This window comes from Glycine max, chromosome 3 (assembly GCF_000004515.6).
Source record: "Glycine max cultivar Williams 82 chromosome 3, Glycine_max_v4.0, whole genome shotgun sequence".
Taxonomy (NCBI): Eukaryota; Viridiplantae; Streptophyta; class Magnoliopsida; order Fabales; family Fabaceae; genus Glycine; species Glycine max.
Genome location: NC_016090.4, coordinates 41,762,670 through 41,777,616, shown reverse-complemented (window position 1 = coordinate 41,777,616; position 14,947 = coordinate 41,762,670). Strand labels below are relative to the sequence as shown.

Below are 14,947 nucleotides of genomic sequence, written 5' to 3'. Positions count from 1 at the left end.
CTCTTTCAAAAAATCGAGAAACAGAATTGTAGCAATAATTTTTTCTGATAATCTTATTGATGATTTTTCAATGAATTTTGTTATATATATATGTGTGTCCAGTTTTTTAGTGGGATGACAAAAAATACGTCAAACAATAAAAGTTGTGTTGTGAAAAATAGTGAGAAAAGTGCATTACAACTTACAAGTATTTCGGTTTAAATTAATTTGCATGTTTAGATCTTTAATTTACATATTTTGCTCTATTATGTCTGAGAAAATGATTCCACCCAACGGACAATAATGAAACGGACAAATCTCCTCTGCGAAACGAGATCCGACATTCTCTTAAATAATAACTCGAAGAAGAGCTTTCTGAGATCTAAAATGACTTTACCGTTGGTTTTAATGTGTCTACGTAATAAAGTATTGATACGTGTAAACTACAAGATCTAAAATGCCCTTGTATTTTATTTGAATTGAAAATATCGGTAAATTAGTTATAGACAAGATTTTACTTTTTACTTATATATTTATTCACTTTAAAGGAATTAAATTTAAAATTCTAAATTAAGATTTAAGTACAAGGAGATGGCTAATATCTATTTGTCGAATCATTGGTGAAACTTCACATATCCATTAATAGATACTAGTAATTGGTATAGATAAACATGGGGTGCTTTAAGCCAAACTTCAATATTGCCCCATTATTTCCTCCACGTACGTTAGACTGATAAAACTATGTGAAGTGGGTCGTTAGACGCATGAAGAATCTCCCAGAAAAATCTACTCAGTACTTAAAACTCAAAATATTAATGCTGGATGAAGTAGAGCATAAAAAGGGTCCCACAGACATACATATGATTTGATATTGGGTTATTTATGTTTCATTAGGCCTTGGTATTAGATATTGGACCTCGATCCCACTTTCCATAGGCCCACGTCTTCCTTGTGATGTGCCTAGGAGCACACTACCCACCTTCCAACATTTGAGCTATAGAGTTTCTCTCCTTTTCTTGGCCGTTTTTTACTCCTTTGTTTGAAAAAGAAATGGAGACTTGGTTGACCAAAAAAATATAAGTGGGTCAGAATTTCTACATATTTATATTTGATAGCCTAATACTATTCTTTGTCTTTGTAAACAATGGTCAAACTCACACACACCTCTTTATTCTTGAGTTCCTCATCCCGTTAAGTAAATCATTTTCATTTCACTCTGGTTCATCCCAATCCCATGGATCCACCTCAACAAAGTCAACATTTTGAAAATATGCACATTCTATGTCAAATGTCGTTAAACTCTTCAAGTGATATATATAGAGATAGATATTGAGATTTGAGACAAATACCATGTGATGTAAATAGCAAGACCCAATTGTAACAAGTGTAAGAAAAACATGTTTGGATTGAATGAAAAACAGCAAAGAATATAAATTGTAACAAGTGTGGAACTAAAAAGAAGCTAGTGATAGTGCAAATTAAATTAGACTAGAGAAGGAACAACCAGTGTCCCAAAATACATGACAAACTACAGAATCAAACAACAAAAAGGGAACTAAAACACGCTTTAGAACCCTACACTAAGGAACATGACAAATTAACAACGGACCACATGCACATCATGCCTGTTCTGTCCCTCTCTTCCTACAAATCAATAACAGAAACAAACCATCCCAAAACCCAAACCAACACTCCATTTTCAGCAACCTCAACGACACATAGGACACTGAATCAATCCATTCTCATTACACTGGCCACACCTCAGAGTCTTCTTGTGATTCTCATGATCCAAAACCTTACAACTTCCATTACACTCCACGCACATTACAAACCTCACACCACCACACCCTTCACACTCCCCCAAAGCCTTGTGGGGAATCCCTTCAAAGAGAACACCCAATTTTCCCTCTTCTTCCAACTTCACAATTTCCTCAGCACCCCCAACCAACCTTCCTTTCACGAACACAACCGGAACCTTAACTTGTTTGGTCCCCATCAGCTTCCGCAACTCCTCCTTAAACCCCGAATCCATTGACACGTCACGCTCCACCACGTGCACGCAATAGGACTCGACAATGGACCTTACCTTGTTGCACTCCTCAAACGTTTTTCTGATCCCCCGTAACGTGGTGGTGTAAATGACAACGCAGTTTTCTCCTCCAGGGGGCAATTTTTCCTCAAACGTCTTAATGAAAGTTTGTGAATCCAAAGGTTTTCTGACTCTTCGGGTCTTGGGGGTGGCCCACACCATTCTCTTGATCTGTTCTTCCTCTTCGGAGAGTTCCTTTTCGTAAGAGGCGAGAAGCTCTGGATCGAACAGAGGACTAGGACTCCTTCGCTTAATGTCGGTCCCGAAACTGTTCCTTCGAGCACGAATCGGAGACCCTTTTAGAGGAGAACAAAAATTGGAGGGTTTGAGAATACCCTTTGGGCTGAAATTGTAGTCCAAGCGTCTAACACCAGCATTGGGTGGTTGAACTTGAACTTTGTTCTCTTTCCCTGTGAACTTCCTGAGACTCTTGGGGGACCCGAATTGGTTAAGGAATTTGAAGGGGGTAATTTTGGGTTTTGGGTCGGTGGAGATGAATCCGCGAAGGAAAGGTGTGGACTTGGGGCTTTTCATGGGGTTATTTGAAATGGGCACTCCCTCTTCGAGACCCTCCATGAGTTCCCAAGCGTTGATGACTTCGGGTTCTTCGCGAATCCGAGGAGGGGATGTTTTGGATTCTTCTTCGACGGTGGGTTGAAGTTGAAGTTGCTCCTTCTCCTTGTCCAGCATTAGTGCTCCATAGGTGGAGGAAGTCAGGGATACCACGTGGTTCACGTAACCGCCGCCATTGGTGACAGTGACTTCTTCTTCTTGCTTGAGGTCTTTCTTGATGTGTTTTGAGGAGACGCAGCCCATGAGTGAGTGAGTGAAGTTCTCTCTCTCTCTCTCTCTCTCTCTCTCTGAATGTTTTGTTAGTTTTAAGGTATTGGAGAAGACGAAAAGGTGAAGGCAACGGCTCTGGAAGTTTTCCCCCTTGTCCCAACCGTTACTTGTCTGCAACGGGCCCCAACGGTCAAAAATTCGAATATTGGCCATTTCTATTTGCACTCTCCTCTTCTACACATTCTGTCTATTTTTGTTTCGTGTTTTTTTTTATATAAAAATATGATTTTTGAAAAATGGTTTTCAGAAATTAATTTTGATAAGATATTTTTAAGAATTTGTAGATTTCTCTAAAATCTCTAGATGAGTTCTGCTAACTAGTGCATTGGTTAATAAATTAATAAAAAAATTGTAGAAAATTGAGTTGGGATTGCATTGGAAATCACAGGGAGTGCATTGTTAGACCATCTTTATTGCTAGTTCTTAGCATGAGTTCTTAGGTGCAAGAATTGTTCTTCATAAGAACTACCACTAGAGCCAAACATATGTTCTCCGTGGTGTACGAAATGTAAAGACTTGTTTCTTTTCCAATAAAAAAATTGACTTTTATTGTCTCACTTTAACTTATTTAAGAGGAAAAATTAACCAATTAGTACACAACCCAAATTGAAGAAAATGAAAAGAGGAATTATACAATTCCAACCCAAAATCAAAATTACAATTTTTACATCAGTTAATCCTAAGAATAAATTAAAAAAAAAGATTAAATTATAATTTTGATCTTTCTATCATTTTAAATCTACGATTTTGATTCCTCTATTTCTAAATAAAATATTTGGTCTTCCTATTTTAAAAAAATAAGCAATTTTGATTCTTTTGTTTGACCCATTAGTGATTATTCAAAGTCAAACGTTGACTTTGAGATGTGATATATTAATGTTGATGTAAAATTTATGTAAGATGTTGACAAAATGCTTATATGAAAAAAAATTAAATAAAATAAAAAATATCGTAATAAGAATTAAAGACATAATCCTTTATTCATAAATAAAATAATGAATCATAAAAAAAGTATAAAGTAATTTTATATTTTAAAATTTGTTCAAATAAGTTATGGATAAAAAATAATAATTGATATATATAAATATATAATTAAAATAATCAAAGCTGAAAGAGTAATAATTTTCCTAAGAATAAAAGAGTTAATTTTTAATTAAATGTGTGATCTCTTCATTATATTTTTAATTGTCCGAAAATTCAAACCTTAATTGTACTGAAAAGGAGGTTTTGGTAATAGTCTGTGTAACTCGCCCACATTGAGCATCCATTGGATTTGGAGCAAAATACGTGGGTCATTTGTTGGATGAGGATTGAATTTAAAAAGAAAAGGGTTCTCATTTTTAAATATTTTTAGAGCATCTTAAAGCGGGATTTCTTGAATTTGTGGTTCTCATCTTTTTATAACTTTTAAAATATCATGTTGTTATAAGAAATTCATATAATGATAAATTTTTTTAAGAAACTTATATTTTTATATTTTTTATTTTTACTTAATTATAGTTTAATTATAGTATTATTATGTATAAGATAAATATTATTTTTTATTACCAAGAAATAGTTTTTTCAGAAGATATAAATTTTATTTTTAAAAAAATCTGATTGTGACATAAATTTACTTCAATGAAAAAAAACGACAAAAAAATAATTTTTTCACTAAAATCCTTAAAAAAAAAAACCTTTCATTCGATATTAGTGAGTTATGATACAAGGTTTTTTAAAAAAATATATAAACGGGCTCCTTAACCCAAATTGACTCAAGAGGAGGATTTGGAAGTCCCGCCATAACTACTATATGTTAAAAAGTTGTACAAAAAATAAAATAAAATAAACTGCTGAGCTATCCAACTTAAAATACAAGAACACCACAAATCTAAAAGGCTGACAATCTCCTATTCACACGGTCCTAATCCACTTTTTTTACAGTGTTTAGTTGCATGTTACACATATATTTTAAAGTTTTCAATTTGTTTTATACGTTTCAGACATGTGTCCAAACACTCTCAAATGGGGTATATATATTCCTATTTAAGAGTGGATACATTAATTTTAATAATAGATGTGTTAGAAAAGGCATATTGAAAAATATGTTAGTTGTATTTTCTTTACAAATATCCCAATATGCATGTTGTAGTCCAAAGTGACGGGAATGTGGAAACAGTGGAAAAATAAACCTAAATACTCCTCTAAAAACCAAAGTGTTTCTTGTAATCTCAAATATTCTGTAAACGAAAACAATAATATTCAATAGGTAAAATTGTTTAAGATTTTTAATATTCAATAGGCATCAGGCAAAGCAAAGCATCTCTCGTTTTTTGTTTTTTTTTACGGAAAAGCAACAATTTTCTGTAAATGAAAACAATAATATTCAATGGGCCCAGATGCAATAAAGTCCCAACATAAAAACAACCATACAAATTCAAAGATAACGCACTAAGAAAAAAACTTAAAAGGATAAAATAAATCCTTAAATATAAACTATTTCACAATAAAAAACTTTATTCATGAAATGAAAATTCTTAAATAATAACTAGTTGATAGTTCAATCTACATCTCCAGGCCTACCCTTCGGTATCTTAATTTTATCTCATCCTACAGATCTACACCAAATAAATACTATTTTGTTGTAAATATGAATAAATTGAAACATGTTTACTTTAAGTACTAATTAACATTTATCATAAGCATACTTTGATTTATAATAAGTTAATTTTATTTGCGAACATAAAATAAAATTAGTAGGTCATGAATATTATTGTTTTGTTAAATATTACTTTAATTTCTACACAATACATCTATGCGAAACATAATAAGGACCAAATCTTTTTATATTCCCTCATTCCCTTGCGGAGTAGAAGCTAGTGCATGTCCAAAACTAAAGTCTAGTCCTCATTATGTGAATGTAAAATGAAGTCACACCTGAAAGACACGTGGCACCAATGATCTTTGGGTGCGTTAAACAAAGAAGGCAAGCGCGGAATGAGTCATAAATTCTACAAAGAGAAAAAAAAAATAGCACTGAGTGCGATTCAACGGTGCCGTCTAACCATTCTGAGGCAAGTGTCACAATTTTCTGCCTTTATATTGTCACCCTTTCATCTTCAATCAATGTATAAGCTATAGACCAAATTGAAGAATCAAGGGAATGTTGGAGAAAATGTGCCTTACGTGTGGCCAAATGGTGAAGCTTTTATGACTTTGGGAGTGAGAAAGTAATGGAATAGTCAGTTGAAAGTGAAGTGATATATATTTCTGTTTGAGTCCTTGAAATCCAACGTGAACAAATAAAATATTTAAATTCTTTTTTTCATGAATCATGAAGATAGTTACATATCGAAATAAAGCAAGGAGCCACACAATGTAGAACTAGGTCATGCTTTGCTGCCCAACTGCAAAACCAAACTTTGCATTCCCCTAGACAAAAAGCGTCGTGGACAATGACAAAAATATGCCCAAAAGCCTTCTTGAATTGTCCATTGATAATAGAAGTACCAAACTAGAAATTCTTCTTTTAAGTTTATTTTTTTTTTATAAAAATGTTGAAGTAGTTGATGAACGCTTATTAAATACTTATAGAAATATTTATACTTACATATCTTTTATAAAATAGATTCTTACATTATTAGAAGAATTTGAACTTACATTTCTTATGAAATATTGAAATATTTTTTCTGTTGGTATTTTAAGTTTAATTTTGAACCTACAAATAAGGGTTTGATACCTACTAATTGGACTAACATTTGTTGATCTGTTAAGTTTAATTTCACGCATGTGTTTTAATTTGTCAATCAATTAAAAATATATATATCTTGTGTGTCTTTTAAAACAACTATTATAAAATTGAATAAATTTACTAATAAAATATCTTTCGTGTGTATTTTAAAATAATCATTATATAATTAATATTATATAGAAAATTGAAATTTTAAAATGATAATTTTTTCTTACGAATAATTATTATGGGACGGAAGAAATACTAACGTGAGAGGAATACTTAAGAAAAAGAAAATAATTTTTTTATTATAAAAAACAAGAATAATTTAACAGATGTTTTTTAGGATTTAGTAACAGACTCTAAGTCTTTACCAATTTTTTTTTTCAATTTTGCAAACTACCGTTGTATTTATAGCATGCCTGATTAAGAAAATAAAAATATTTTTATTATTTTTAAGAAGTATAGCATTTAATTTTATTAATATATTAAATGTCATAATTTTGAATAACATTTTTTTATTAATTTTTTAATTTCTTAACTAATGTCTTTTGGATGATGATAAATGAAAGTGATTCTTTTATTATTAATTCAACGCGCGTGTAGCCTTGTCTTCATGATTCATGTTTAAAGTTTGGGCTAATGAATTACTTAATCTAAATAAGTATCTCTTTAATGTAGAGTGAGTCTTAAGATCATTCGGGGTAGGATTCAATCTTATGTTAATACGAAATCTGACCACAAAAATGTTTTCATTGTGATAAGTACAAATATGCATGAGTACTTATACCTCGATCTTGAATAAAGATAAAGATAATAAAGTTTTTTTTTTGACAGTAAGATAATAAAGTTATTCAACTTACTATCCACAAAAAATAGTCTAAATATAAGTATTTTTTTATCATAAAAAAACAAGTATAAATAGAAATACTATAATATCCTACCCGTTCTCATACCTATCGCAAAGCAAAATATTTCCTTAGTCCAGCTTTAGCCTGCAAATCTGCTGAGGAATTGTAGAGTATGCTCCAAAATAATATATTCACATAAAATCAGTTGATTAATTGATTGTAAGTTCACGAGTTCAATTTTCACAATGCATTATATATATTTTTTCTCACTTTCTTCTTCCTAGCTCCTTTTTTAAAAAGTATATAATATTATGAGTTTCTCTTAGATATAAATAAATAAATAAAGCATTAGGACAGAAAGACTTGATATGTAAATCTTACTTAATGAAATTCTTCTTTTGTTGAGCAAAAGAAAAAGGCTTGATATTTGAAAAATTCACTACATATTTGGATAATTTTGAAAAAAAAACTATGTTAGAGGGTTTTTATTCTCAAAAGTCAAAACCTTTTTAATATTTGTAATGGGCACTAAAACTATCTTTATAAATTAACATTCAATTTTTTAGAAAAACTCATCTCCACCATGCATAAAGGATATATATATATATATATATATATATATCATCAATAATAAAAATATTTAATATTTTATTTAATAACTATTTTTTTAATAAAATGTTATGTTAAAATTTAAAATTATTCGATGTGTGAAACATTCACCAAGTGGTCCAACTCATCCGAGAAGATAAATAATCCACACAAGTTGCTTAATTTATTTACTTTTAAAATAGTTAATTATGTTGCTTGCTCACTTTCTTACTGCTTGCTACCATCATGACGCACAAATATACCATAATTAGATTTATCGTTTTTTTCTTCCAGAAAAGGTATCGTTGTAGTACCATCATATATTCTAATGATCATTTTCTAGCCGGCTACTACAAAAAATCCACAATCATTCTAAACGAATTAAAGTGGGGCACTAATAAGATTAAGAAAATAAAAAAGGTACATGCATCATGCCGACGTAACTGATTACACTATATATATATATTCAGTATCTTGTAACCTAATTTCTATATAATTAAAACCATTATCGTAAAAAAGTATATTTATGCATGGTTGAGCACCTTGTTAGGATATATATATATCTGCCAGATATTATTTTGTGTGTCACCTAGCTAGAACATCTTTTTATAAAAAAAGGATAGATTCATATATCTCCTCAATGCTTGAAGTGGTACAGCTGCATATATATGCTGCCATTTAGCAATGGGGAAGTGGTTTATATATCTTTATCCGGCTAAGGCCAGTGGTAGTTTGCCAAGTATAAACACATGATTCCCAGAATTTTGATGATATTTTCATCAGAAACATAAATATCTTGATTTGCTTTCAATCCAAGCATCTTTCACTTTACACTTTATTTACAAAGCATATAAGATTTTTTTTTTCTAAAAAAAGAAAAGCATATAAGATTTTTTTATGATGTTTCAATGGTCTAATAATGAACTTCACACCTTAAAGTAACACTGTAGATCACGAAAGTGTTTGTAGTTAATTAAGCAAGTACCATAGTTCAAGAGTAATTGTCTCGTATTCTATTGGATTTTTCACATGAAGTGTCGAGTCTTATGCCAAATTACACTAGCTAGCTAGATTCCTTTCACAACTGTTTAGTCACGCACATAACTTATCATTTGCTGCATAAAACTCTTTGTGACCCAAAACAAAAATGTTAATTAAGTCTTTAATTTTGATTTCAAGTATTTTAAATAGTAATTTTTTAGTAGAATTCAATAAATAAAAAATATCAAAATTTTACCCTCAATTTTTCTGAATTCCAGTAATGTTCATATACGTACATTAACTTTGTGAAGTTTTTTTTACTATTTCATTTTTTAAAGTAATGTTAAAGATTTTGAGATGGGAATTAAAAATATAATAATTATTTTTTTTTCATTTTTTAAAAGTTGTTATCTGATTTCTATTATATCCTTTATCTATCTTATTAATTAATTTCTCTGTCATTTGTTATTAATTATTTTTTCTTCTCTATTTCACAATCAATTCAAATAAAGAACTAGAAGAAGGACTTATTATAGTTTGACTTTCAAAATATAATTTGCTTAGCAAAGGTAGAATATATATATTGATCTTGAATCGAATATAATCCATTTGTTATATATTGATTATGAAGTTATATAATAAATAATTATTTATTAACTAAGAATATTTAATAGATAAAATTTAACGTATCTTAATTAATAATGCTGAAGTACTTGCTAACAAATTTATTTATAAAACATTTATTATATGTTAAACAATTTTATGAGGAACCATCAAATTATATATACTATAACTTTTACCAAATCTTACAATATTCAAGATTTTTTTATTAGATAATTTTATTTCAAAATCTATTGTTGAATTAAAATATCTTCTATAAAGATTACATTACACTATAAAGATTATATATACAAAAGTCTTAATTATATTAAGATAAATTTCTTTTGAAGATTTAAGATAAATTTATTTAATACTTATTAATATACATTAAAATCAACGTGTATATATTTTCAAAATATATAAAAATTCTACTATCATTTATTTGTTAAGTCAGAAATTATATGTGTTTTTCAAACAATTAAATTAGAGACTAATCACGGTGAAAATTAAATATAATTTTTTTCATTAATTAAATCATTATTGCCGATATGATTATATTACTATAATTCAATTTTAAAAAAATTACACAAACAATTAAAGGAATATATAATTATAATTTAACAGTTAAACAATAAATATCATATTCAATATAAATTATTAATAGTGTAAAAATTGTTGTAACTTATAATATAATGGTATAGTTTAACTCCTCATTTATATATATATCACAACACTATAAACTATTAAAATTTGCAAGAAATGTTTTCTTTTAATATTTTTTTTAAAAAAATACTTGTCATTTTCTAACATAACACAATATTTAAATTTTTATTACGGAAAGATTCCTAGTCATGTTAGATTTTGAAGAGTAATATTATTTATGTAATACTTTTGATTCAAATTTATATTACAATACTATTTTTATATCTTTTTTATTTATATTATTTATCTTATCACGCAATTCACTTTCTCCTATACAAATTGTACAAATAGTATTTTTCTATCCTTAAATTTATCTCTAACTAAGAAAAATTAATAAGTAGTCTTGAATAATTAATTATTTATAGTCTTGAACAATCTCTAAATAATATATATATATATATATATATATATATATATATATATATATAATTTTTTAAAACAATTAATAATACTTCATTATCAAATATCACCTAATAATAATTTCTTCTCTAAGAGGGTCTTATCAGACTATGATCATCAGCAAAAGATGAGTTAATGGAGGATAAATTCCCTGCTATATGCTAATGATGTTAAAGTAACTTGTAAGAAAGCCAATAAGCCATTGCCTTTTCTCCGTTACTGTAATGTTTATTCCATAGATTTTTCAATTGAATAGTCCCATTTCCTACCTCCACTAACACACAGCAGCCCCCCAGAAGTTTCAAATTTCCAAATTAAAGCATGCGTGTTGACAACATCAGACTGCACTAAGTATCTTCGTGTAAGTAATTGCCCAATCTCCACTGATAGATTTGCTTAGTATTTCAATTTAAGGCCTCTGATTAAGTTTTTTTAACTAATTAAAAAATCTCTCAATATATATATATCGATATAAATGTGTATATGTTTCTCATTCTTTCTTGCACCCTTCCCCCTCTTCCTTGTATATATTTACTTTCACCTGAATACTATCATTTCATAAAGTCCTTACGTTCCTAACATACATATGGTATAATATTTTATATTTTTAAATAATTTAACAAGTTATAACTGGATATAAAAAATCAATTTTAAATATATATATTTTATCTTTAAAATTCATATACACTTTATATATATATATATAGTCATATCTTATACTTTTAATATCAACCGAATGACTTAATAAGCTAAAACTATTTCAAAATTCAAATACACTATTATTACCCTAACAAGCATCTGATAGCCCTTTCTCTATACATAAATTCGAATAACTACCTTGAATAAGAAATTTTCTCTTTTTAGTTCTCTTTAATCAACGATAGTATTTTTAGCTGTGTTTATTTGGTGGAAGTATTTTTAAAATTTTCTCTTAATATTTTATCTCTTTTAACTTATTTCTTTTTATTATCCTTAGTTTTAACTTAATTTCAATATTTTTTAAATTATCAATAATAAATAAAAAAAATTGTATCACAATATAAATTATTTATCATAAATATACAATACATTTTATATGTTCAAAAATATTATAAACTTTAATTGTAATATAAATTATATATTTAAAATTTTTATTTATTATAAATTTTAGTTCTATAAAATAAATAAATATTAATTATGTGTAATGCGTGGATTAAAATACTAGTTTATATCATGTAAGTCATACTTTGAAAAAAAAATCTTAACATTTTTTTAAAGCTAAAAAATATTATGTATATATTATTGTAAACAAATGCCCTGGTGACCTTTCTAGAATTTTAATTTTAGAGCTCCCACCCAACAGCGAAGCTTCAAATCAGTTTCTTTGAACTGATAATGGCTGGTCTCAAACTTAATTAGAATTCAAGAGTATCAAATCAAATCTCAACCTTTAGCGTCACATTTGCAGCCAAGCCAACTACACCGTGTTAAAGCTTCTTGGCAATGACTAATTTTGTTCAAATTTTTCTTAACTGGACCACCACTACCCTAAAATGACACAGGACCAAACTATGTTATATTGAAGCATGCATGATGCGATGGCTCGAGATAACGACGCTAATGTAATGTATATATCCCAAGTTGTCTTAGATTCCTATACCAAATGTTTCCAAACAAAGCAAATAAAAACTAAAAAACAAAATTTCTATAGGAACCGGTTGCTATTTTTAAACGTGCATTAAGCATTATACACCTCACGTGACAAGATCGAGCTGTTATCACAACAACAGGATAGTCTTTATTTGAATTTCGTTTTTGAAATGAGGATCGATTTTATGTTCAGACAGATCAATCATAACATTCATCAGCTTTTGAATTTAAATATTTAAAGCTATGAATTAATTGCGTATGGACCATTTGATGCAATTAACTAATCGTTACCGGTAGTTCTTAACTTAAATTCACCCTACTATAATATACTAGGATTTTGATCATACTATATTTACTAGGATGACTCATAATTAGATTAAAACAAAATTAATCAAACTTTTTGGAAAATGCAAAATTATTAATATCATAATAATCTCTTACTTTATCAATGCTTGGTGTACTTCAAGACTCAAGTTGTAGGCAACCTTGATTTTCTTAAGCTTAGAATTCAAGTCTTATGAATTGATAAAAACAAAAAACTGATAGAGTTTTATTTCTTTAAATTAGTTCACCAAACTTAATTAAAATTAATTGAAGCTCAAATGTCACTTCTAAACACTCGTCTGTCTAAAGAAACTGTATTAATCCTGCATTTTCGAAATGCACTTTGCTTTAACAAACTGCAACATGAGAAAGTTAGCTCCATATATATGCTAGCTGTATACATGCGATGATAATTATCCCTTCTACACAGCTACATGTTTGCTGGTTGTGACATAAGCAAACTACGTTATTCTTTTTATATATTTTGTTGTCCATACTCCATATACGCGCATCTCTTTTAGAAAATAAACAACATGCTCATAATTCCTGTGGTACAAAACAGAGGAGGAAACTTTGCAACATGCTTCAATGCCACAGGATTTAGTCAACACAACAAAATCCATTGTGCACAAGTGGTCAACCACTTGAGCTTTTGAGGGTCCCACCGCATCCAACATGCTCAAGTCCAGCAAGTCCGGTCACAACCCACTCCTTCTTTATACTTTCTTTCTTATTATTACATATTTCATATATTTTTATCAGATAAAATTTTATTTGAGTAAAATAATATTATCTTTAATTCTTAAGCACCAAAGTTTATTTTTTCTGAATATTTAGTGTATGATTGATTTATAGTTAAAATTATTAGGATATGTATTTTAATGCAGATTCAATAGATAAAAATAAAATACAAATACAAACAAATATTATCATTCTTTAACAGAATAACTTTTACATCAAAAATTATTTTACCCTAAGATTTTCAAACATATCCTTAATATAATTAAAAATTAAAAAATAAATTTAAAATAATATATGGAACAACATGAGGCCATTTTCTACAACCCACCGGCTCTACAACCGCCTAGGAGGCTAGGACATAATCCAAAAAACTTCCTAAAAAGACAAAAAAAGCAAAAGGTATTTTCGTAATATATGGAACAACATGAGGCCATTTTCTACAACCCATTGGTTTAAATATTGCACGTTTTATAGCTCATTTTCTTGCATCCACAAAACCAAAACCAAATTGCTTTGCACTACTAAAAAACTATCGTCTTGCTTTCCAAGCAATCACTACCATGGGGAACTGCTTGGTGCTGCAAGAGAACGTTGTGAAGATCGTGAAAACCGATGGGAAAGTTCTTGAATACAAAACACCCATCAAAGTGGAAGAGGTTCTGATACAATTTTCAGGCCATGCAGTATCAGAATCACTCACAGTGCTGCGGTATCTTGAGCCACATACAAAACTTCTTAGAGGGCAGTTATATTACCTAGTGCCTCTGCCACCACCATCACCAAAAACCAACAAGAAGGTGAGGTTTGCGGAACCAGAAGTCCAAGATGTACATAAAAGCAACGTGGTTAGGATTAAGCTGGTTATTAGTAAGCAAGAGCTGCAGAATATGCTGCAGAGTGAAGGGTTTTCGGTCAGTAAGATGTTGTCTCTAGTTCATGAGGATTTGTCTCAAAAGGGTACTGAATATTTGTCTCAAAAGAGTGAGGAAGGGTGGAAACCAGCGTTTGAAAGCATACCTGAAGTAAAGTAGCAATAAATTTGAAGTTCCAATACAGTTTCTGGGTCCCTGCTTATAATTTTCCTTTTTTCTAGCTTGCCTTATACAGTGTATAACAAGAGATATATATTAGAGAAAGATAAACAAACAAACAAATAAAACTTTAGACTTCACTTTTGGCATCTTTTGCTTGAGGCTAACTTTGTGTTCTCTTTACATCTAACCAAAAAAACGTCCGCAAGAAATCCAGAACATTTAAAATGTGTGTGAGAGAGAGACAGAGATTTATTTTAGAAAAAGGTCTAGCATAGTTGGTATCTGATGGATAATCGTTTAACGTTTAATTGATATTACCAATAATTTAAGGGTCCATATTAGTTAATCATACTCATCTGCTACTGTTATTTATTTGTTTAAATATAATCCATGTCGTGAAGGGGGTTACCTACTATTTCATGCAGCAAAAATAGCAATGCAGACGTTATATGTGACTATGAGATAGTAAAATGACCGC

The 14,947-nt window shown here is 29.3% G+C and overlaps 2 protein-coding genes across 2 annotated transcripts; one reads left to right on the top strand and one right to left on the bottom strand.

Annotated features, from left to right (window-relative positions):
* Positions 1-1,425: 1,425 nt before the first annotated feature.
* LOC100781497 (glutaredoxin domain-containing protein) lies at positions 1,426-2,917 on the bottom strand. Its single transcript, NM_001254320.2, has one exon. The coding sequence runs from the start codon at positions 2,882-2,884 to the stop codon at positions 1,688-1,690; it is 1,197 nt and encodes a 398-aa protein (NP_001241249.1). The 5' UTR covers positions 2,885-2,917; the 3' UTR covers positions 1,426-1,687.
* Positions 2,918-13,920: 11,003 nt separating this feature from the next.
* Positions 13,921-14,730, top strand: LOC100780959 (uncharacterized). The gene has a single exon (NM_001254172.2). It carries the CDS (start codon positions 13,996-13,998, stop codon positions 14,464-14,466), a length of 471 nt encoding a protein of 156 aa, NP_001241101.1. The 5' UTR covers positions 13,921-13,995; the 3' UTR covers positions 14,467-14,730.
* Positions 14,731-14,947: the final 217 nt, after the last annotated feature.